At 43.9% G+C, this 26,074-nt stretch overlaps 2 protein-coding genes across 2 annotated transcripts; one reads left to right on the top strand and one right to left on the bottom strand.

The window, feature by feature from the left end:
• Positions 1–1,281: 1,281 nt before the first annotated feature.
• On the bottom strand, positions 1,282–8,387 carry LOC137564291 (E3 ubiquitin/ISG15 ligase TRIM25-like). Its single transcript, XM_068277974.1, has 2 exons — positions 8,330–8,387; positions 1,282–8,189 (listed from the first exon to the last, which is right to left on the bottom strand). Exon 2 carries the CDS (start codon positions 8,185–8,187, stop codon positions 6,496–6,498), a length of 1,692 nt encoding a protein of 563 aa, XP_068134075.1. The 5' UTR covers positions 8,188–8,189; positions 8,330–8,387; the 3' UTR covers positions 1,282–6,495.
• Positions 8,388–19,619: 11,232 nt separating this feature from the next.
• LOC137564290 (nuclear factor 7, ovary-like) lies at positions 19,620–25,478 on the top strand. The gene has a single exon (XM_068277973.1). It carries the CDS (start codon positions 19,693–19,695, stop codon positions 21,127–21,129), a length of 1,437 nt encoding a protein of 478 aa, XP_068134074.1. The 5' UTR covers positions 19,620–19,692; the 3' UTR covers positions 21,130–25,478.
• The last annotated feature ends 596 nt before the right edge of the window (positions 25,479–26,074 follow it).

Genomic DNA, 26,074 nt, shown 5'->3' with positions numbered 1-26,074 from the left:
TGCGTTCTCACTTGGTTTCCTTTGTTGTGTGTCCGCCGTCGCAGGGTGGCGGCTAGATTGGTGGACATACATACATTCCTCATCTGTGCTTATTCAGTCTTGTGTCGCTGTTAGCAATCGCCATCTCTGGCGATTGCCTTCTCTCCTGTTCTTCATGGTTGTGTATGCACTGTCGCGGGTTGGCGATTAGATTGGTGCACACACATACCCTCTGTCGCTTTGCTCTCTCTCTCTCCTTCAGGGCTATCTTGCCCTGCGTTTCTTCCCTTCGTGCAATTCCTGTCTTGCGTCTGTGGCAGGGCAGAGGAGCTGTTTCTCTGCACTCCACAGCTCCACCTGCCGACAGGAATTTCCCTCTACAGGTGCATTGTACCTTTTGCTGGGTTCCCTCAAATTACACGCTTGTGGAGGATTTCCGCAGTGTCAGCGCACGTCTTGTGCGCAGATCACGGAGAGAATTCCATAATCGTTACACACCTCAAAAGCTAGACATCATGCAAAGATCCAAAGAAATTCAGGAACAAATGAGAACAAAAGTAATTGAGTTCTATCACTCTGGTAAAGGTTATAAAGCCATTTCTAAAGCTGTGGGACGCCAGCGAACCACAGTGAGAGCCATTATCCACAAATGGCAAAAACATGGAACAGTGATGAACCTTCCCAGGAGTGGCCGGCCGACCAAAATTACCCCAAGAGCGCAGAGAAAACTCATCCGAGAGGCCACAAAAGACCCCAGGACAACATCTAAAGAACTGCAGGCTTCACTTGCCTCAATTAAAGGAGTTATCAGGGCATATAAAGTAGAGTGGTACTTACCGGGGGCTTCCTCCAAGCTCCCAAGACCTCCCTCGCCGCAGCTCTGCCTTCAGCCGTTTGCCGAAGCTCCCGACCCGGTCCCCAGAGATGATGTCAGAGCGACCTCCAGGTCGCTCTGCACTGCGCCTGCGCGATCGGCGCAGTCAATCACCGCCACGTGGGCCGGAGTGGACTGCGCAGGTGCAGCAGCTCTGCGCCTGCACAGTCCGCTCCTGCCCACGTGGTGGTGAATGACAGCGCCGATCGCGCAGGTGCAGTACAGATCGACCTCCAGGTCGCTCTGACATCATCGCCGGGGACCGGGTCGGAGCTCCGGCAAACGGCTGAAGGCAGAATGCGGCGAGGGAGGTCCTGGGAACTTGGGGCTGGAGGACGCCCCCGGTAAGTACCACTCAGTTTACTTTATATGCCCTGATAACTCCTTTAAGGTCAATGTTCACGACTCCACCATAAGTAAGACACTGGGCAAAAACGGCCTGCATGGCAGATATCCAAGGCGCAAACCACTTTTAAGCAAAAAGAACATTAAGGCTTGTCTCAATTTTGCTAAAAAACATCTCAATGATTGCCAAGACTTTTGGGAAAATACCTTGTGGACCGACGAGACAAAAGTTGAACTTTTTAGAAGGTGCGTGTCCCGTTACATCTGGCGTAGAAGTAACACAGCATTTCAGCAAAAGAACATCATAACAACAGTAAAATATGGTGGTGGTAGTGTGATGGTCTGGGGTTGTTTTGCTGCTTCAGGACCTGGAAGGCTTGCTGTGATAAAGGGGAAATACCACAAATCGATGTCTTGGAAGTAAAGTATTGGTTTATTTACTGTGCAGGAGACATGCACTGAATTATAGCAAAGCAAAGTCTGACTTGCAAAGCTCGGAACAGAAGTTATATACTCCCAATTACACATTACAATCATACCTCCTACCAATAACCTGATTGGATCCTCACAAAATCTCTAAGTTAACTATTGGAATACAGAATACAGCATAAATGAATACATATTAATATTTAAGCGGATGAGATCAGTCAGTCGTTAATTATTATTAGAGGAATTTGCTTCAATAGTAGCTTGTTTAATTTAAGGCTAGTTTGACTGGTGAGATTCACACGGCGCCATCTCTTATCTGCAAGACAGATAAATCCCCTAGTAGCACATTCCAAACCCATGAAAACATGTGAAAGAAGAGAACTAGTCTTATACGTGTAACTATATATAAGCTTTATATTTAAATGAATATATTAGAAGCCCTGTATGTTTCAATAAGCCTTAAATTGCTGAAGGCTCTTACAGATCTGTGTACAGTGTTATAAGGTCAACCTGACCTGTGAAAGTACAGACACATTCCAAAAACTAATTAGCAGAAGGGGATATTATCAGAAATGCATCATGAATGACATTGTTTAGTCTCAATGTCTGGGGCAGCCAGCAGACAAGATGGCTGGTGACGTCCATTTATAATTAACTGTGTCAGAAATGACCTGATTAGAATGTGTAAACATTGCAAACCTACGTAAATTCCCACAAGATAAGGTCATTAAGAATTCATAAACAATAATATTGTGATTTAGGTATTCAAAACATAGATAGCATTTTGAAGCATGGAAGCTTTAGCCAATCAGAGTCTGGGATTCAGGGAAAGTCCAGATTAGGCAGCCGAATCAGTCTGGAAGTAGAGTATGGTTTCAATTTGGTTATCCTCACTAATATATATATATACAGTTAAAAGTTTAATTGGATATAATTTAGTAGAAAGAACTTGTAAATATGGCAATCCTCACTGTCTGTGAATAGTGGGAAGAGACGTCTGTAGGTTTGGAAATCCTCACTTATGTGCTGTCCGTGTTTTGTGTGACCTCTGCACTTAATCTTAGTCTTGTCTGAGCAGTCCCTTGTACTGCATAGTTGACGAGGTTGGGTTTGAATGCATTTTGGGTTGCATATTTTATGGTCACCGATAGGCTGAGAAGAGGACTTATCATCTGTATGCAGGCAGTTGGATAACTCCTAGGGAAATCCCCGTTCTACGGGAAGAGGTAACGGATTGAGTATTAGACTCATCACGGCCAGAGAGTAATTACCTCTGGTTAAGCCGAATGGAAATCCTCACTAGTCTATAGTGGGAAGGGATATATCCAGCAAGGTGACATTCTGTGTGGAAGAGTAAAGGAGTGAAAGTTATAGAACGTGTCAAATGTGGATGAAAGTTGCAGTGGTCAGTGGTAAATAATTATTATATTTAAGTGAAATTGCTTTTAAGTGGTTGAGAACATTTTGGCATATGGTTAACTAGAAGATAGTAGTAACACTTGGGTCACTGGGGAAACTGGTTCAAAAATGCATTTATAATTAGGGAAAGATTAGGGACAGTTACTTTTTTACTAAGCAAACAGGCTGCACATCTGTTTATTTGTTTGTTTGTCGACTAACATGTGCAGTTAGTGCAAGGCTAACTGTACTTGGAGGAGCATTGCACCCAGTTCCTTGAAGAAGGGGTTGTAGTATTACACGGCAACCTCCAACGAACCTAGGGACATACTGTGCATGAGAGTGTGCTAACTATTTGTAGGCCAGACAGCCATATCACAGAGATTCAGAAATTTCTGAGACATCTCCACTCCTTGTGTAGTGACTTAACTGTCTGGCACACAGAATATTGCATCGCCATTGCAAGTTATGTGTGATATGTATCCAAATGATGCAAAGAATCTTACTAAGTATAGTGATAAATGGTATGAAAAAACTAAAGTATTAACAGTGGCATGGCCAAAGACTGGCTCCTTCAATTGTAGGATCTTGAATCATTTGCAGACTTACATTTAAGCCACCGTTAAAGGGAAAAAAGCTGTGGCCCACTTGCAGATATTACAAAAACGGAGAGATCGTTCCACTGAATTTTTCAGTTTTCGGCCATTATAGTTTTTAAATAATGCATGCTACTGTAATTAAAACCCATGAAATATATTTGCCCATTTGTCCCGGTTATAAAGCCGTTTAAATTATGTCCCTATCACAATGTTTGGCGCCAATATTTTATTTGGGAATAAAGGTGCATTTTTTTCAGTTTTGCATCCATCCCTAATTACAAGCCCATAGTTTATAAAGTAACAGTGTTATACCCTCTTGACATATATATTTAAAAAGTTCAGTCCCTAAGGTAACTATTTATGTTATATGACCCCAAAAAAATTGGGGAGTGTGGGAGGTAATGAGTTAATTTTATTGTGTAAAACTAATGTATTTGTATATGTAAAATGCTTTAGGGTGTAGTTTTACTATTTGGCCACAAGATGGCCACAGTGATGCTATGTTCATGCGACCTGTAAGCGTCAGGAAGCACTATGAGGCTCGGAAAATCACAATGATCGCGCTGTTTCTCATAGAAGCAGCAGATCATTGCGGGGGCTTAGATCAACAAACGGGAATGGATTTTCCCGTTAATTGATCTCCGGGCGAGCGGGCAGCGGCATGCACGAGCGGCGGGAGCGCGGACAGCGGCGGTAGCGTGGGAGGTACGGATTTCTCCGTCCCTTGGTTTTATAAGGATGCAAAACTGGATGGAGAAATCCGTACCGCAGGGGGTAAAGTGGTTAATATTTCGATTAATAATATCTATGTGTAAGAATTAAGAACATGTGCATATATAATTACTGCAGTAATGTAAGTTTATCTTGTATCCAGTCTTCCACACTATAACCTTGACATTTGAAAGATACTTTGTACAATAAACAAAGAATGTTTTGCCTTCTTGTATCCAGTACGTCAACAATCTACCAGCTTGCAAGTGAAAATAATCTTATAAGCTTTACAGCCTGGAATATGCTGAAATGTCACAAAGCAATATATTAAAGAAGTAACCCAAATTTACAGTTTGCAATGAAATTTTGCATAGAACATTAAAATTTAAAACCTATACATATGACAGCTTTTCCTGCATAAATAAAACCGCTAGAATTCTGACACATACAGATAAGTTAATTGGCTTTTCCACCGCTTTTCAAACGGCTTGTAATTTGTAAAGCTCTTGCTAATGTAATGCTGTGGGATATTTTTAAACAAATCACATCCTTCTAGTGGGATCATACACCATAGCATTACATTAGCAAGAACTTTTCAAATAACAGGTGCTTAGAAAATGCTTAGAAAAGCACTGCTAGTGAGTTCCAGGCCATTATGTTTGTTCTGAGGTAAGTATCTCATTTTTTTCTGACTACAGGGTCGCTATAAACAAACAAAAAAAAGAACACTCCAATTCAAAATCAGTTTTTATACATACACGTGAACCTTTCCTTTGAAGGGAACCTGAAGTGTAGGAAATACGGGGGCTGCCATCTTCATTACCATATAAACAATGCCAGTTGCCTGGCTGTCCTACTGAGCTTTTGGCTTTAGTTGTTTTTGAGTCACACACCTGCAACAAGCAGGAGCTTGACCACAGCCAGACCACAGTCAAAGCATCTGATTTATTTTCATTCCGGTCTAAAGAATTACAGGCAGAGCATCAGTACAGAAGTCAGGCAACTGGCATTGTTTGTTAGCAAATGAAGATGGCAGCCTCCATATTCCTGTCACTTTAGGTTCCCTTTTAGAATACTGATGTCAAGGTTGTCAGCCCAAGCTAATCCTGACTACTAACCTCCTTAGTAGTAACCCAGAGTCAGGCTCGGGGCGTAAAACTGCAGCTCAGAGCGGTAACCCCGAGCCTAACTCGTGGTAGCTGCCGGGAGGTATAGGCAGAGTATAGCACGTTGTGGGCATTTCAGCTCACCTCCCTGGGATTCAGACGCCGGCAGCCATTCTCCTTCCGATCCTCGGAGGCTCTGGATCCCTCTGGTGAGATTGCTGTCTGTCGTCATGATGACAGCTAGCGATCTCACTAGAGGGTTACAGCGCCACCTGGAGGACGGAGGGAGAATTGCAGCGCTGGTTCCCAGGGAGGTGAGTAAATGCAGGGGCTGCTACAGGCTCTCTGACGTATCAGTTCTTTTCGGTGCCCGTCATAGCAGCAATGCTATGCTGCAAGCCCAGCATAATGGTAATTCTGGGCTTCAGCGGTTGCCAGACCCCAAATTACATCTAGACAAGACAAATAACATTTATATTGCGCTTTTCTCCTGGTGGACTCAAAGCGCCAGAGCTGCAGCCTCTAGGGTGCGCTCTATAGGCAGTAGCAGTGTTAGGGAGACTTGCCTAAGGTCTCCTACTGAATAGGGGGTGGCTTACTGAACAGGCAGAGCCGAGATTCGAACCCTGGTCTCCTGTGTCAGAGGTAGAGCCCTTAACCATTACACCATCCAGCCACTACCTCCAAGTTGGTACATTCCGGTGAGTTTAGCGGCAGCAGGGAGAGACGACATTTGTCTCTTCCTGAGCCGAACTGCCCGGCGCTGGAATTACATACCCCCCTCTCTGAGGGTGTGATTTTTTTTCTTGCTTTTAGGGTCTAAACGTTAATAAAAAATTTGTACAGCTTTCAGACCCTAACACCAGAAAGGAATCATACCGCCAGGGAGGTTAAATGATAAAAGCGGCTCCCAATAGGTGAATTGATCTCTGATAATTCCCCTTCTAATCAATAGGAGACACTCTAAAGACTCCATCACAAGGCAATTATTATAGCAGTAACTGAAAAAAAATCTTTCTCAACTATATCTGCAGTACTTATGGTAGAAAACGTTTTAGAATGTGCCCTCTGCCTCATTCTGCTGGGTGAGTATGGCCAGTCTTTTCTCCCTTTCCTGGTATGTCACTTGTCTCCTCTCCTGGTCCATGCGCTGGACCCCACAGATCCTTACATAACCACTCCGCACCCATAACACGGCATGGAGGGGCTCCGTAAAGGTGGCATTGAAGGTGTGGAGGTGTCTCATTGGGTGGCACAGATCATAGAAGGAGATCTGACCAGCACCAGAATTCAGATAAACCCTGATTACATTGCTGGTGATATTGTGAGGCAACCGTTTCTTCAGTTTGTCAAATATCACTGAATAGTAATCATAATGCCTCTCCAAGCAGCAGGACATCTTATTGTACCCAATCTGTGACTGGTCTCCTTTTCTTTCCATGCTAGGGTAACACACCCCAACTCTGCAGCTTCCTGACCCCCCAATGTCCACATCAAAATAATGTCTCCCTGAGGAGAAACTCTGGCTGCTTAACACCTGGTAGGCATACTGAAACCTCTCTGGTGTTTCTGGGCGGTCCTGGTTTGAAGATCTTGATGCAGTTTTCCTGTCACGCGATATAAACAGATCATTATTAGCTGTGCTCAAATCCAGTGATATATTTGCAGCTTCTGGTATATAGATGCTGCCATTTATGTCTGACATAATGTCAGATAGCCCTGTGTGTAATGTCTGTGAGATCAGATCCACATCTAGATCCCCTGCATCCTGGAGCTGTTTATCATGTCTCTCTCTGGCCTCCTTATCCCCCTCCTCAGTGTCACACAAGTCACCTGTGTCTGGTTCCTGTAGGACTGTCATTGGATTTGTCATCTTGCACAGCTCCTCAATGTGACGCATTTTCTTAGACAACTCATCCTTCTTTATCTCCAGCTGCCTGATGACATCACTATACAAGATGGACACTTGCTCTGCCTGCTTGGAGATTTTTCCCTGGACTCCTTTCTCCAGATTATCCAGCCGTCTCCTGAGGTCTTTAAACAGGGAACTGACTTTCTCTGTTTCACCATCTGCTTGTTTTTGAGCTCTACTCTGGCATTTCTGCAGACTCTGTACTCTTTCCTCTACCTCCTTTATTTTTGTTGCCAGTGTCTGTAGATCTTTCCTCATTTTTTTCTTTTTCTTCTCAAAGGCTTCCTCCAGTGACTCCATTTGGTGGCCTTTGTGCTCCCCAATAACATAGCAGGACACACAGACATGTACGGCATCCTCAGTGCAGTAATACTCCAGGATCTTCTTGTGGATGGAGCATTTTCTGCTCTCCGGGTTAGAGGTGGGGTCACATAAGATATGTTCTGGGGACTTGCTGTGGACTTTCAGATGTTTATCACACAGAGAGGCTTCACACAGCAGGCAGGACTTGACAGCAGGTACAGGAAAGTCCACACAGTATGTACAGACGACTCCAGTTGTAAAGACGTCTCCAGTCCCCTTCTGAGCAGGCTTAACAGGCAGGAAGTTTTCCACTATATTACGCAGAGTAATGTTCTGCTGAAGCTCAGGCCGCTTCTGAAACTCTTTCCGGCACTCAGGACAAGAAAAGCATCCAGACCTCTCCTGCATATCCAGCACACAATCAATACAGCCCCGGCAGAAATTGTGTCCACATTTCAGGTTTACAGGGTCCGTATAAACAGACAGGCAGATGGTGCACTCCAGTTCCTCTCTCAGATCAGCGGACGCCATCCCTGACATTGAAACAGGAAACCGAAAGTTAATTTCAGAGTTGCATGTATTTCATAACTTCAGATGACGCATTGTTTACACAGCATTAACCATTTCCCTACAGGTTATTTCCCCTAGAGTGTACCCGAGCAAAATGAGATACCTTCACAGAAGGAAAGCTCAAGATTCTACTGATGCTTCCCTTGCCGTCTTGATGTCCCTTGTCGCTGAGCGTGGCCCCCCGGAAGATTAGCGACAAGGCTGTGCTCGGCAATTTGCATGTCTGCTCTCATTGGTGGATGTCCGCATAAAAGCTTCTTCTTTTTAATCACTTTGCCTGTCATAGGATGATTTGCATATTCAGCAGTGAAACATCGTGGGAGACGTCATGTTCTCACTCCAATCAGAATAATTACAATTACCTTCTGCTTTAAGAAGGCAAACTTTTTTTTTTACATAGCATTTTAGTAAGAGGGCTTTTTGGTCCTTTGTAGCTCTCAGGGCTGGTTCTCTCATGAAGCAAGGTGAAACATTTGCATCAGGTGCAGAGATTACAGGGGCAGCACGTTTGTACTGTGTTTATACTTACAGCATGCAGTCAGAGTAGGAGGAAAAGTGGGAGGAGAGCGAGGTGAAGAGGTCATCATTGGGGAAAAGCAGCTTGTTGTGCTGCGTGAGGAGGTTGACAGGAGGCTGGGGAGGCCGACAGTGAGTGAGGAGGAGGGAGGCAGGAGAGCAGCAGTGTTTCATTTGACTTGCACAGCAGAAGGGAGGAGGTGGCACTGCTGTCCTGAATGAGGAGGAATAGAGTGGCTATAAGGGTGAGCAATTTGTTTCCCACAGACTCGCAGCACACTGCAGCATGTCATGTGAGAGCATTAAATGAAGCAGAGTAAATTGTCGGGTGCTGTGCAATCATTACAAATGGAGGGGAGGGGGGGGGGGGGGCGCATCCTCACAAGTTTGCCTCAGGCAGCAGAGTCTAGAACCTGCCCTGGTAGCCACTCCTAGGAGTTCTGGTTCACCTCTGCCTGTCATAGGCCTCAATTCACGGAGCATTATCAAACATTTATCAAACACTTTATCAAACGTTTGATAATTTACCTCATGGGTAAAATCTCATTTTGAATTCACTAAGGTGTTATATATTTGTTGAACGTTTTATTGGTAAAATATTCGATAAATATATAACACCTTAGTGAATTTAAAATGAGATTTTACCCATGAGGTAAATTATCAAACGTTTGATAAAGTGTTTGATAAACGTTTGATAATGCTCCGTGAATTGAGGCCTATAGTGATCAGCTTACACCATAGCTGCATTGCTGGGCCTTACGTGATAAGGGCTAGTCCACACTAGGTCCGGAAACGTATCCGTGGCTGCGTTTTTCAGCCCTGATGAAAAACGGAGTCCCGGATACTAATGTTAAAAATAGCAGTGGTTCTCACCCAAGAAAAAAACTGATCCGTCTGCGTTTGCAGGGACCCGTTCTCAAAACCTGATCGGAAGGTCCGGATCTGCTGCATTTTCACGCAACGGATCAGGACCCTGATACAGGGGTAGTGAAAAGCAATGAAAAAATGCAACTCCATCTCCACAGGCAAAATAGCACCAAAAACGGATGAAAAAACGGATAGCCTGAACTTTATTATTGGCCCAAAAATTCCTCCCACTACCTTCCTAATGACAGAGACGTTTTCTGTCCGTGTTTTGGGGTAAAAAACTGAACGAAAACTGATGCAAAGCTGATGCACTTTTTATGAAAACGGATCAGTTTGCAGTCTGGTGGTACGTCCCCTGATCCCGGACTGCAGTGTCCGTTCTGCAACCTTGCCTAGTGTGGACCTAGCCTGTTATGATATCTTGGATTGTAGCTTTGTGAAGGCATTATATTACTGCAGCGGTGAATAGCAGCATTCAGTTCCTTCTTGCTTTGTCCTGTATTGGCAGGGAATTTGCCAGGCCTTATAATCACTACTTATCTCACCTTAATAATCTATATATTGTTTTTTGCTGGACAAACTAGGCTTTCTTTGGGTGGTATATTTGCTAAGAATTATTTTATTTCATATGCATTGTTAAAGAGAATAAGAAGATAAAAATGATAGTTATTTCTCAATTTTCCCGCCATTATAGTTTGAAAATAAAAGGGCTACTGTACATAAAACCCCACACATTTTATTTGTCCATTTGCCCCGGTTATTATTTGAATAATGTCCCTAGTACAATGTATGGCAACAATATTTTATTTGGAAATAAAGGTGTATTGTTTTCACTTTTGTGTTTGTTTACACTTTATCAATAATTAACCACTTGCCGACCGCACACTCATACCGTGCGGCGGCAAAGTGGTAGCTGGAGGACCAGCGACGCACATCTGCGTCGCCAGGTGCCTCCCTAATTAATCAGGCTACTCGCACGAGCGGCCGTTTCCTGTTAGATCACGGGTCTCCGTGAATAGCCTGCGATCAGCGGCTCGCAGACTAAATGTAAACGCAGGAGACGTTTGTCTCCTTTGTTTACATTGAACGGCGCTGCTGCTCAGCACCTCACTGATAACTTATTTACATGTCCTCGGGCAGGTTCTGGACTGTTTTGCTGCCTGAGGCAAACTTGTGAGTATTTATTTTCTTATACAGTGGGTTGCAAAAGTATTCGGCCCCCTTGAAGTTTTCCACATTTTGTCACATTACTGCCACAAACATGCATCAATTTTATTGGAATTCCACGTGAAAGACCAATACAAAGTGGTGTACATGTGAGAAGCGGATCGAAAATCATACATCATTCCAAACATTTTTTACAAATAAATAACTGCAAAGTGGGGTGTGCGTAATTATTCGGCCCCCTGAGTCAATACTTTGTAGAACCACTTTTTGCTGCAATTACAGCTGCCAGTCTTTTAGCGTATGTCTCTACCAGCTTTGCACATCTACAGACTGAAATCCTTGCCCATTCCACTTTGCAAAACAGCTCCAGCTCAGTCAGATTAGATGGACAGCGTTTGTGAACAGCAGTTTTTAGATCTTGCCACAGATTCTCGATTGGATTTAGATCTGGACTTTTACTGCGCCATTCTAACACATAGATATGTTTTGTTTTAAACCATTCCATTGTTGCCCTGGCTTTATGTTTAGGGTCATTGTCCTGCTGGAAGGTGAACCTCCGCCCCAGTCTCAAGTCTTTTGCAGTCTCCAAGAGGTTTTCTTCCAAGTTTGCCCTGTATTTGGCTCCATCCATTTTCCTATCAACTCTGACCAGCTTCCCTGTCCCTGCTGAAGAGATAACCCCCCCCCCCCCCCCCCCCCCGAGAATGATGCTGCCACCACCATATTTCACAGTGGGGATGGTGTGCAGTGTTAGTTTTCCGCCAAACATAGCGTTCTGCATTCTGGCCAAAAAGTTCCATTTTGGTCTCATCTGACCAGAGCACCTTCTTCCACATGGTTGCTGTGTCCCCCACATGGCTTGTGGCAAACTGCAAACGGGACTTCTTATGCTTTTTGTTAACAATGCCTTTCTTCTTGCCACTCTTCCATAAAGGCCAACTTTGTACAGTGCATGACTAATAGTTGTCCTATGGACAGAGTCTCCCACCTGAGCTGTAGATCCCTGCAGCTCGTCCAGAGTCACCATGGGCCTCTTGACTGCATTTCTGATGAGCGCTCTCCTTGTTCGGCCTGTGAGTTTAGGTGGATGGCCTTGTCTTGGTAGGTTTACAGTTGTGCCATACTCCTTCCATTTCTGAATGATCGCTTGAACAGTGCTCCGTGGGATGTTCAAGGCTTTGGAAATCTTTTTGTAGCCTAAGCCTGCTTTAAATTTCTCAATAACTTGATCCCTGACCTCAGGGCCGGGCCGAGGCATAGGCTGGAGAGGCTCCAGCCTCAGGACGCAGTGTAGGAAGGGGCGCACAATTCATTCAGCTGTCATTCCTAATTGTGTATGAAGCAGAAAGAAATAAGAAAAGGGGATACATAGCAGTGACTGCAAGCCAGATAACTAGATATTAACCCATTCGCATTCCGTCGTTTTCACGTGAGAAATGTTCACCTCCCATTCATTAGCCTATAACTTTATCACTACTTATCACAATGAACTGATCTATATCTTGTTTTTTCCGCCACCAATTAGGCTTTCTTTGGGGGGTACATTTTGCTAAGAGCCACTTTACTGTAAATGCATTTTAACAGGAAGAATAAGAAAAAAATGGAAAAATTCATTATTTCTCAGTTTTCAGCCATTATAGTTGTAAAATAATACATGCCTCCATAATTAAAACTCACGTATTGTATTTGACCATATGTCCCGGTTATTACACCATTAAAATTTGTCCCTATCACAATGTATGGCGACAATATTTTATTTGGAAATGAAGGTGCATTTTTTTCATTTTGCATCTATCACTATTTACAAGTTTAAAATAAAAAAAAAAATATAGAAATATTTAATCTTTACATTGATATTTAAAAAGTTTAGACCCTTAGGTAAATATTTACATGTTTTTTTTTTTTTATTGTAATGGTTTTTTTTTTTATAGTAAACATTTTATTTGGGTAGTTTTGGGAGGGTGGGAGGTAAACAATAGAGTTATAATGTAAATGTGTGTTAATTTTAATTTTTTTTATTTTCAGTTGTAGTATTACTTTTTGGCCACAAGATGGCGGCCATGAGTTTGTTTACATGACGTCACTCTAAAGGTGCCCATACACTCGTCAGATTGGCAGCAGATAGATAAGAAATGCATCTGATGATCTATCTGATGCGTTTTTAGAACATTTTTTACCAGGATAGAATTCCAATAGATTTCAGTTTGAAATCTATTGAAATTCGATCTGATGGCATTTTTTTGCCATCAGATTTCCATTAAGGCCAATGCAAACTGATAAGCAATCTCATCAGATCGACCTAAATTTTCCACCCTGCAAGTTCGATGGAAATCCATCGAAATCGATCGAAATCGGCCGTCGATCGGTCGATTGGCCAACCGATTTGCAATCGATTGATCGATCGGGATCGATCGGTCGGCCAGAAAATCGGCTGAGTGTATGGGCTGCTTAAGCGTAACACACGCTTAGAGTGACTCATCGGGGAGGGAACGGCCAGAAAAAGCACAGCTTCCGAGAGAAGCTGTTGCTTTTTCAGCAGGGGAGAGGAATCAGTGATCGGGAACCATAGCCCGATACACTGATTGCCTGGCTACCGAATCCGCAGCCAGGAGTGCGCGTGATCAGTCGCGGGAGCGCGCGGTAGCGCGCATGGTTCCTGGACGTAGTTTCTACGTCCAGGAACCAAAATAGGTTAAGGTGTTGGGGAGGTTGTGGGCCCTGTGGCCCTCTTAGTCTAATAGCAATCCGTGTGTGACGGCTGGGAGGGATGGAGGGGCGCACTTTGGTGTCTCAGCCGAATAATTATGCACACACCACTTCACAGTTAATTATTTGTAAAAAATGTTTGGAATCATGTATGATTTTCGTTTCACTTCTCATGTGTACACCACTTTGTGTTGGTCTTTCATGTGGAATTCCAATAAAATTGATTCGTGTTTGTGGCAGTAATATGAAAAAATGTGGAAAACTTCAAGGGGGGCCGAATACTTTTGCAACCCACTGTATATACATGATGTGGTGGTCTGAAACTGGTTAAAATGAGGATTTTTATTTGACTATATTTATGCTTGCTAAGTTGCTATATACCCCTTAAGGTGGAACAGAAGTAGCTACCAGCTGCCAGTGCGTAAGGTGTCTCTGTCCTCCTGTTTCCACTCGGGTGCCACTCTTTGGTAAGAGTCAGCGGCCCACTGCTGGTCCATGAGACGTTTGCAGCTGGGCCGCGGGACTGTCCTCTGCAGGGGGGGGGGGGGGGGGAGGTGTTTGTTGGGGGGGGCACTGTACTACCCATACTAGGGCGCTATACATGCTATACTGGGCGCTATACTAGGCACTATACTAGCTATACTGGGCACTATACTAGCCATACTGGACACTATACTAGCTACACTGGGGCTATACTGGGCACTACACTAGCTATATTGGGTGCTATACTAGCCATACTGGGCACTATACTAGCCATACTGGGCACTATACCAGCTATGCTCGGGTAACTATACTAGCCTAACTGGGGCAACTATGCTAGTATGCTAGTATGCAGCCGCAATCCCCCCTCCCCCCCCCTGAACCCGCCGCACACGACACTGTCCACTAGGACGTGCCCCTCCGGAAAAAAAAGTTTGGTCTGAAAGTGGTCCCTGGGCTGGAAATAAACTGATGAGATAAACAATTGTATGTATCCTCTTTCTCCTAAAAATAACTTATTTTTTTATTTTTTAGATATTTAAATCTAGTTTTTAAGTTTTTACTGTTTCATTGGCTTTGCTCAATGTCAAATTCATTGAAGAATGCCAGAACAAAATCTATGAACTGTTGACCCTTTTTATCTCTTTCCTGCTCTCAGAAGCCATTTTCTGCCAGGAAAGTGTTTTATGGCTGTGATTCCATATCAGTGGGTTATGCCCAGTCCCAACTTGGACAGAAACTGTCACTTGAATGCCTGATGTTTAAATATTTCATGCAGGTAAAGAAAAAAAGGAACACAGCATAGTCATTTGTGTCTATAGTGCTGTGACAGCGCTCCTCTTCTTTTCTACAATTTAAACATAGAAAAAACAATCGCACATAGTGCATTACTGTGAATCGCAAAGTACAGTTCCCCACACGTGCATAAGTGCTCAATTGTGCATCACTCGTGGTCTCTACAGCCCCTCCACACTAGCAGCTCACCAGATTGACACCACCTCACAGTCCAGGTGGGTCTAGCGCTTAGCCTATAGAGCGGCCAACTCCAATGACACTTCCACGATAGTTTAGTTCACAATTGGATGATCCGTATTTAATGAAAAATTCCACATGAAAAACATATAAGAACACACATAGCATAAAACCGTTGGGCTAAAAGTTATGGCCTGCGCAATATCAGCGCACTCACTTGTATAGGAAGATAACAGGCATTTCAGGCATTGCAGCCTAGCAATAAAGCTTCTCTGCTGGCGGTGTCGGCGTCCCGAACTTCCCCGCTCCTCGTGGCAGCCTGTCTCCTGACCTTCCAGATCCCAGTGACGTCAACGCTCCTGGTCACGTGACCAGGAGCGTTGACGTCACTGGGATCTGGAAGGTCAGGAGACAGGCTGCCACGAGGAGCGGGGAAGTTCAGGACGCCGACACCGCCAGCAGAGAAGCTTTATTGCTAGGCTGCAATGCCTGAAATGCCTGTTATCTTCCTATACAAGTGAGTGCGCTGATATTGCGCAGGCCATAACTTTTAGCCCAACGGTTTTATGCTATGTGTGTTCTTATATGTTTTTCATGTGGAATTTTTCATTAAATACGGATCATCCAATTGTGAACTAAACTATCGTGGAAGTGTCATTGGAGTTGGCCGCTCTATAGGCTAAGCGCTAGACCCACCTGGACTGTGAGGTGGTGTCAATCTGGTGAGCTGCTAGTGTGGAGGGGCTGTAGAGACCACGAGTGATGCACAATTGAGCACTTATGCACGTGTGGGGAACTGTACTTTGCGATTCACAGTAATGCACTATGTGCGATTGTTTTTTCTATGTTTAAATTGTAGAAAAGAAGAAGAGCGCTGTCACAGCACTATAGACTGATATTCAAGGACTTGTGATAGCGAACACTCGATTGAAGCATATGCTATTGCACCCGTTTGTACTCTGGCAGCCGCAGTTTGTGTTTATTATAGTCATTTGTGTGCCTGGCCCTCTACATACACATATCTATCTCATCATGTCACTCACGTCCAGCACTAAAAACCGCCGCCGTGATTGTGCATGTTCATGCAGTGACCCAATAGTGAATGATTGCTCTCATTCAGATTAATTTTACACCACCCACACACTTTTTTCACGGTAACTTTAAGTAGCGGTGTCACTTTAAAAAAAAAAAAAAAATATATATATATATATATATATATATATATATATATATACATATACACATATACATATATACAGTATATATACCGTATATTTTTCGGACTATAAGACGCACCTAGGTTTAGAGGGCAAAAACCAGGTAAAAAATATACTAAACCTGTCTATGGTCCAGGGACGTCTTGTAGATGTTGTCCCCCTCAACTTTTGTGTACTCCTCCTGTCCACCTCGGTGTCCTTCTCCTGTCCCCCTTGGTGTCCACCTCCTGTCCCTCGTTGTGTCCTTCTCCTGTCCCACCTTGTGGCCTTCCTCTATCCCCCCCCTTGTGTCCTCCTCCTGTCCCCCTTGTGTCCGTCTCCTTTCCCCTCTTGTGGCCTCCCTCTATCCCCCTTGTGTCCTTCTCCAGTCCCCTCTTGTGGCCTCCTTCTGTCCCCCCCTGTGTCCTCCTCCTCTCCCCCTTGTGTCCTTCTTCTGTATCCCCTTAAGGCCTCCTTCTGTTCCCCCCTTGTGTCCTCCTCCTATCCCCCTTGTGACCTGCTCCTGTCCTCTGTTGCAGCCTGCTCCTGGTAGCCGCGGGCATCTCTCACCTGACCCGAGGGTGCCCGCAGTGAAGCTCATCTCCTCCATGTGCCTGGCATCCTCCGGGGTCCTTCTGAAAAGTAAGTGACGGCAGCCGCTGCGGGCAACCACTCACCTCATCCTTGGAGCCCACACGAGCAGCTGCTTGTCTCGCTCACTCCTTCCCCCTAGTGCCAATACTTCCTGGTCACGTCATAATGACGTGGCCAGCACTAGTGGGAAGGAGTGAGCGAGACTAGTGGCTGCTCACGCGGGCTCCAAGGATGAGGTGAGTGGATACCCGCGGCAGTTGTTGCCACTTAATTTGCAGGAGGACCCCAGGCACATGGAGGGGACAGCTTCACTGCAGGCACCCTTGGGTCAGGTGAGTGATGCCCGCAGCTGCCGCCGTCACCACTTAATTAGTTTTTAGAAGGACTCCGGAGGACACTAGGGACACGGAGGAGGACAACTTTACCCCGGGCACCCTCGGGTCAAGTGAGCGATGCCTGTGGCTGCTGCGCCACTTAATTACTTTGCAGGAGTAGCGCAGCAAGACACAGGGGACAATACAGGCAGTCCCTGACATTGCGGCGGATCAGTGGCTCCTATCAATAGGCAATCGCAAGTCGGAGACTCCCTGTATTCAGACTATAAGATGCAGGGACTTTTTCTCCCCACTTTGGGGGTAGAAAAAGTGTGTCTTATAGTCTGAAAAATATGATATATATCACTTTGATGGCCTAGGTAATGAAAAATTATTTCTGTAGCAATAGTGGCACAGCTGATATGCCAAAATTGTCAGGAATCTTTCCCCCTGCACTCTGCAATCCCTCATAAATCGCAGCCACGCTGCTGACAAACAACTTGTCAGAGCTGGCTGTGTTTATCTCTATAGTGTCAGTCTGCTGCTCTCCCCGCCTCCTGCAGAACTCCAGTCCCCGCCTGCATCCCTTCCCTCCCTGCTGATTGGAGGGAAGGGACGGGGGCAGGGACCGGAGCTATGCAGGAGGCGGGGGAGCAGCTGAGACTGACACTACAGATGTAAACACAGCCTCACAGCACGGCTGTGATTTATGAGGGATTGCAGAGTGCAGGGGGACCTTAGTGGGGTTTGGGATAGCAACAGAGGCTGGGCTGTATAGGCAGATCCAGCCTCTGTATGCAGATAACATTCTTTAAACACACCTCAGGTTCTCTTTAAAGGGTTAAGGACATATTTGCCGGAAAAGGCACAAGCTTCTAAAGGTCATAGAGAGTGAATGAAGTCCCATATCAGCATAGCAACACCTTTTTGTTTTCAGCTAGGTCATTCTTTTGTCTCCAAGATGACTCTCCACTCAGAAATGTCCCTGCTGGGTGCTGCACATCGTATGTTGCTCAGGTCCTGTTGCCCTTCATACATAATAGTCTCTATCAAACTAAGCATACCGCCCAGCTTTTAGAGCAAGCAAAAAGGGACACTAAGCCCTGCCCCTGCCACAACTTTAGCCTATAATTTCTCTGACACTATCACGTAACAATTCATTGAAAATACGATCATTCCACAAGCTTTGCAGAAACAGACTCAACAAATCCATCAAACTTAATGGCTGACTTCAACAGTTAACCTCCCTGGCGGTATCCCAGAGTCAGGCTCGGGGTGGAAAAAAGCAGCCAAGGGCAGTAATCATGAACCTGACTCAGGGTAGCCGCTGGGAGGCTTGTGCAGAGCCTTATGCGCAGCTGGCATTTTAACTCATCTCCCCGGGATCCAGACGCCGGCAGCCATTCTACTTCCTGTCTTTGGAGGCTCTGCATCCCTCTGGTGAGATTGGCGTCTTTCACCATGCAAGGCCGGTTCAAGTAACAATTGGGCCCTAGGGCAAAATTAGCCTGGGGGCCCCCCAACAGACACCCCCCGACCAAGAAGCGTCATTAGGGGCCCTTTGTTGCAGCCAAATTTTCCTCCTGGGCCCCTGAGCTGGCTGCTGACCCTCCCCCAATCACCTCCCAACTTAACAGACTCTGCAGAGTCCCTGGGGAGCAACAGTTAAGATGGGGAGGGACACCTTGGGGGCCCCTACAGGCTCTGGGGCCCTGGGGCAATTGCCCAATTTTTCCTATGGTAGCTATGGTAGCTCCGGCCCTGTCACCATGACAACAAACGGCGATCTCACTATAGGGTTACAGAGCAAACCGGAGGACGAAGGGAGAATTGCATCCCTGGATCTCAGGAAGGTGAGTAAATGCTGGGATTCCACAGATCTCTCTGCAGTGTAATTTTTTTCCGGATTTTAAGATCTAAAAGCATGCTAAAAAATTGCACCGCTTTAAGACCCTAAAATCTGGAAATTAATATACAACCTGGGAGGTTAATAGCAAAGCCCCCATATATGCTAGAATCACTAAGGCACCGGAGGTAAGAGACATATGGAAACTGATATGTTTATTGCCTTTTAAACAATACCAGTTGCCTGGCAGTCCTGGTGATCTTGATGGTCAAGTAATGTCACACACCTAAAACAAGCATGCAGCTAATCTTGTCAGATTTTTGTCAGAAACTTCAGATCTGCATGCCTGTTCAGGGACTATTGCTAAATGTATTAGAGGCAGAGGATCAGCAGGCCTGCCAGGCATGGTGCATTGTTTAAAAGGAAGTAAATATGTCAGCTTCCATATGCCTCTCACCTTACCTGTAAGTGGACAAATTCTCTCACTTCCTACAGCTGAGGGATGACATGAGAATAGATGCAGAAGAACGATAAAATCGATGCTGCTGCAAAACCCTTCTGCATTCTATTTTTAGCTACAAATAAGTTTTGGCAGGAGATCCAGATTATATGACGTGATTTCCTCCATTAGGAACGTTTTTTTTATGAGACAAATCCTTTTATGGATTATCTCGTGTCCATCCATATAACCAATCCTTCCAATAATATGAGTCACAGGCTCAGCCTCTCCCTGTAGAAGAATGTGTAAATAGATCGCTTGCTGGAGTCAGAGGTTCTCAGCATTTACTTCCTTGTTAAGCGGAGAGCCATGGCGTCTGCTGATCTGAGGCAGGAGCTGATCTGTCCCGTCTGCTGGGAGATCTACATAGATCCTGTGAATCTGAAGTGTGGCCACAGCTTCTGCCAGGACTGCATCATCCGTCAGCTGCTCACACAGAAGGGATCTGGAGGTTATTCCTGCCCCCAGTGTCAGGAAGCCTTCCAGGAGTGGCCAGCACTGCACAGGAACATCGCTTTACGAAACGTGGCTGAACACTTCCTCACCAAACCGAGCACATCCCTGAAGAGCAGACGCTGCTCCGTCCACAAGCTGGAACTCAAGCATTACTGTTCTACAGATGCTGCCTGCATCTGTGACCAATGCTCTGAGGAGGAACATCAGGACCACCAGGTGGAGCCTCTGGAAGATGCTTCAGAGAAGAAGAAAAAAGAACTGAGGGATGTTCGGCAGAAGCTGAGCACTCGGAGAGAGGCAGCTGAGGGACGAGTCCAGAGTCTGCAGGAACGCCGCAAAAAAGTGCAAGAAAAAAACGATGGTGAAGCAGAGAGAGTTACTGCCCTATTCAGAGACCTCAAGAGACAGCTGGAAGACCTAGAAAAGAGAATTCTCAATGAGCTCTCCAAAGAAGCAGAGCGGATCTCGGGATTAATCTCCGATCTGGTCGATCAGCTGGTAATCAGACAGGGTGAGCTGTCCAGAAAAATGCGAGATATTGAGCACGAGCTCTGCAGGATGACCGATCCACTGACTGTCTTACAGGAACTAGACACAAGTGAATTCTGTGATGCCGAGGAGGAGGTCAATGAGGACCAGGAGAGACTGGATGGGCAGCTCCGGGATGGAGGGGATCTGGATGTGGCTGGCATCTCACGCACGTTACGCACAGGCGTCTCTCATATCACTGGAGCAAATGTTTGCTTCTACATACAGGAGGCTGCGGACTTATTACTCGAGGAGAACACAGCTCATAATGACCTCCACATATCAGAGGACAGGAAAACTGCCTCCTACGCTCCAAACCAGCAACACCCAGAAGCACCAGAGAGATTTCATTGGTTCACTCAAGTGCTGAGCAGTCAGAGTTTCTCCTGTGGGCGGCATTACTGGGAAGTAGATGTAGAGAGGTCGGAGTACTGGAGTATCGGGATGTGTTACCCCAGCATAGACAGGGAAGGGTATCAGTCACAGATTGAATGTAACAAGAAGTCCTGGTGTCTGCGCAGAAGTTATGATCGTTATTCAGTCATACATGACGGAGAATGGGTCTGGGTGCATGATAATATCTCCATTGAGAGAGTCAGGATATATCTGGATTATGAGGCTGGGACACTGTCGTTTTACGCCTTATGTGACCCTATTAGACTTCTCCACACTTTCTCTGCCACCTTTACTGAGCCCCTCCATGCAGCATTGCGTTTATGGAATGGTTGTGTGAAGATATCTGGGGGGAGGCAAGAGGTGTGAGTGTGAGCCCTCTGTCCAAAGAGTGACACCCTCACACCAAAGATCCTTCCAATAAGATGGTGCATCAGGCACAAGGGGCCCATATGCAAGTAACGTTTTCTCCTGAGTTTTCTCCTAGGAGATTTTTCATCTTTGATTTAAAATAACTTGTTAGAACTTTGCAATGGGAAAAGTACCAAAAAGTAGGCAAAAAATCTACTGTCAAAATTATTTTGCATATTTATTTGCTTGCTAGTAGTTTAACCACCTTCCCCTCCCCAGATAGGAGTAACTACGTCCCTGCAAAATGCCATATATCTGTGCAGGGACGTAGCTACTACGTCCCTTCCCCGCGTACTCCTGCGATTCTTACCACCGCTAATCGTTAGCCGGGAGATCAATGAATGGGAACACAGTTTCCAGTCATTGAACTAAGTCCCCGTGTGAATGACCGCACCGCCATTCACAGAAACACATTAAGACATTTTTAACATCTAAAATTAACCACGTACCTTCCACACTCCCCAATAGTTACCCCAAAAAGTTTTTGTAAAAAAAAATTAAAAAATGTACAATTAAAAAGTATACATAGTTTCCTTAGGGACTGAACTTTTTTTTAATATGTATGTCAAGAAGGCATATTACTGTTACTTTACAAATTATGCTCTTGTAATTAGGGATGGACGCAAAACTGAAAAAGTCCACCTTTATTTCAAAATAAAATATTGGCGCCATACTTTGTACTAGTGAAAAATGTACACTTTGCAATAACTAGGACAAATGGGCAAATAAAATGTGTGGGTTTTAACTACAGTATCATGTATTATTTTAAAACTATAATGGCTGAAAACTGAGAAAGAATGTTGTTTTCTCCCCCCCCATTTTTTCTTCTTTTTCCTGTTAAAATGCAGTTAGAATAAAATAATTCTTAGCAAAAAGTACACCACAAAGAATGTCTAATTGGTGGTGGAAATAAAAAACAAGCTATAGATTGTTTCTTTGTGATAGGTAGTAATAAAGTTATAGGCGAATGAATGGAAGGAGCGCTGACAGGTGAAAATTGCTCTGTTTTTTTAAGGGGAAAAACCCTTGGAGGTGAAGTGGTTAAAAGGAATTTTATGAGAAATTTTGAAAATATCACCTAGGAGAAACCCCAGGTGAAAAAATGAATTGCATATGGCCGAGAGAGACTATGACTTGCTGAATTCCAGTATGCTACTGTATCTCTCTCACTGATCACGGTGATTGGCTGTAATAACCATGCTGGTCCTTGAGCTATAGCTATATGTCCTGATGACCTGCTCCTTCATCAGCTATGGAATCTGGCGTTTGGGGTCAAAGAGCATAGCATAAAACAGAACTTCTTACACTCGAGGTGAGAGTGATATGGAGGTTTTCATATTTATTTTCTTTTTAAACAATGCCATTTGCATGGCAGTCCTGTTGATCCTCTTGCATCAGTAGAGTCGCACACCTGAAGCAACAGTGTGGCTAATCCAGCCAGACTTAAGTGGGACTTAAGTGGGAGCACCTGATCTGCATGCTTGTTCAGAGTCTATGAGCCCGTTTCCACTTGTGCCGCATGCGTCAGCAAGACGCGCGGGGCGGCACTTCCGGGACTGCGGGTACGCAAACGAATACCATAGCCATGCCATGCACGGCTATGGGATTCGCAGCCTCCCGCACAACTTTGGATGGAAAAGCCATCCGAATCGCTAGCGCAAGCGTTTCGGCCGGTGCCGCTATCCACTCCTATGGCAGAGTTTCCCATGCGCTTTGCCTGCGGGTAAACTCTGTGGATTCGGCCCGGTTTCCGTGCAAGTGGAAACGGGCCCTTAGGCTAAAAGTAGAGACAGAATCAGTGGGACTGCCAGGCAACTTGCATTGTTTTAAAGAGGATAATATGGTAGCTTCCATATCCCTTTTACCACAGGTTCTCTTTAACACATGGTACACATACCCCAGGGAATACTTTGATAGAGCCCAGAAGGTACTTGAACTTGTCATAGCCAATCTATGGTAATTTATTTTGAGATCAAAGAAAAGGTAAATAATACATAAACAAACCTTAGTAAGTTTGGATAGTTAATTAAAAGCATCATGGGATATTTGATAAGCATTTAATAAATATATATGCATCAATAGGTACTTTAGATGATGTTACCCACAATAGCAGGCCAGGTATGTGGCCAATGTGATCATTGGAGCACCACTGGCATAAATGATGTAGGCAGCACTTCTCAGACAATGGTTACCAGATCTAATAAAAAAAAAAAATGATATACAATAATAGTTATAATAATAGCCTATTTGATTTTAGCTTGGCCATGCTGAAGACTGTACTGCCTCATTTATGAGACTAAGGTCGCATTCACAGTGGGACTTGCGTTTTAATGCGGCGTTGGTTAAAGTCGCAACGTGTCTGCGTTCAGAGGTAACGCACTTGCAAACAGTGTGTTACTATAACGTTAACGTTGCACTGTGAACATTCCATAGGATTATCATTACAGTGCGGTAAGCGGCATTATAAGACTTTATAACACAGCTCCGCAACGTCCCACTGTGACTGTGACCAGAGGCTACACTTTAGTAAGGTATTTGCCATAGCTCCCAAATGTCCGTCTTTTGAAGGGACAGTCCCCTCTTTGGGAACCCTATCTGTCAAAAACCTGAGCGGTTCTTGCCTTTTTCATGATTGCTAACTCAGTAAAGGACCAGCCTTTAAAGCGTTGCTATCATATAAATCTGGCATAGCGGGGTCTGAACCCTCTATAACAGTAATTATAGATTGACGGTATACCTTGAAATGAATCAGAGCACTCAGTATATGATTTTATATAAAAAATTGCATTTGCTTATCATACAGCATATATACAAAATATGAACAGTTCCAAGTAGTATTTCCTTCTAACAGTATTCCATCTTATCAAGGCTTTATAGCCAAGCGATCATCAATATTCTAAGTACATTCAAAAAAGAATATAACAGTTGTGTTATGTAGAATAAGATCAAAAGTAGTCTCATCTGTATCAATAGCTGTGTATCTAGTAGCTGTGTAAAACTTGTAGTAATCTTCTTAAAGAAATAACATAAAAAATAACTTCTTGCTAACATCTTAACAGAGAACTCAATGCTGAAAAATTAAAGTAAATCACCAGAATATTAAGCATATTACCCCTTCTCTGTCATCTCTTCAGCATCTAGAACCACTTGTGGGAAGGTAGCTTCTGCCTCATGTGTCTTCTCAGGAGATTGTTGGGCTTCTGCAAACTATGAGCTTTCAGCTCCTACTTTTATAGGGATAGAATGCAATATGGCTGCCTAATCTGGAATTTCCCTGAATCCCAGGTTCTGATTGGCTAAAGCTTCCATGCTTCAATACATTTTAATGCTTCGAATACCTAAATCATAATATTATTGTTTATAAACTCCTTAATTACCTTATCTTGTGAGAACTAACGTCATTTGGAGTGTTTGACATTTAACTAATGGGGGTGATATCCTAATTAATTGGGTACACACGCAGGTAACCATCTTGACTACATCATGACCTCCCGATAAGAGAAAATGTCATGAGACACTGGGTCTCCAGAATTAAAAACATCTCCCATATCTATGTTCCATGCTGTGTTTGCTTATTATGACATCTGTGTCTTAAAGGAATACTATCGATACCCAAGTGTTCTAAAATGACAGTGTGCAAATAATGTCTAAGTAGCTGTATAAACATTTTCCTACATTTCATGTTAAATATCAGAGGCGAAAACTGTAATTTATTGAGGGTAGAATTTAGCTATATTGGGACAAATCAATTGCAGAAGGGGTGTCTGCTTCAATGCACAGCCAGAGTTGCATATCGCTACAGAAAGCAAATATCAAACATATCAAACTCTGAAAGCAAAAACAGTATGAAAAAGCTGTGAGAATTAGTTACATTTCCTCTGCTCTCTTCGGACAGGTCAGTCAGAAACACAGGACACAGAAAGCTGCAGCTGTTGGAAGCTCTCTTCTCTGTCACACACAGAGCTACACATAGAGTTAACTGATCAAGTGTGAGGGGAGTTTTGGCGTCAGTAAACTTTGAAAGTATTTTGCTAACAGTAAACAAAGAAGTTGCTACTAAAATGTATACACCAGTACTTAGCAGCACTTCCCAAACAATTCCTGTGTCAATTGAAAAAAATATGTGAATCGATAGTATTCCTTTAATTGGCCTGAGGTATGCCCATTTCTTTCTGAAATGCTGTCGGCCATCTTGACCCACCAAAATACACAAGCCTGTAACCAACAGTATTCAGACTTACAGTAAATTAATACTTATTTAAACACTATACTATCCTTAAAGAGTAATCATATAGTGTGTATACTGATCAGCTATCTAAATAATTTAATTTTTTTTTATGAAGAAATCATTAATTTTATAAACTTATAAAAGATTACAAAAAACCGCCAGATGGCAGTGTAATATTATGTATTAAGCTTATGATTAAAAATGCTTTATCTATCTGACATTTTATAAAGTCACAATGAACTACCATAACCATAACATGATGTTTGCTGTCGTCACTAATTTCAAAATCAGATATTGTTCTCAAAACAAAGAGACATGGCAACCTTGGTCTGTCTGGAACTGTTATCCAAGTCTCCATAAAAGTAAAAACAATATCCCTTAGCCTAGTTTCAAATATATTCTGAAGATTTTGCTATTTGCACTTGTTTAAGGAATAACTCTAGCTAGCATATAACTGACACTCATTCTTGAAATGCATACAGATCAGGCTTATTTGAATCATCATAGTTAACTAAAAATAATATAGAAGACAGGGTTTCAGTGTGGTTATAACAGAAATCTGACCTATCCCTCTGTTCTTCTTCCCTCCTCATTTGTCCCTCTTTCAGGACTCATATTCAAATCAAGGTAAAAATGGGTATTTTCCTTCTGGAAAATGTGTTTAACTCTAAACTT

This window comes from Hyperolius riggenbachi, chromosome 3, assembly GCF_040937935.1.
Source record: "Hyperolius riggenbachi isolate aHypRig1 chromosome 3, aHypRig1.pri, whole genome shotgun sequence".
NCBI classification, from domain to species: Eukaryota; Metazoa; Chordata; class Amphibia; order Anura; family Hyperoliidae; genus Hyperolius; species Hyperolius riggenbachi.
This window is presented reverse-complemented; position numbering and strand designations above follow the sequence as displayed.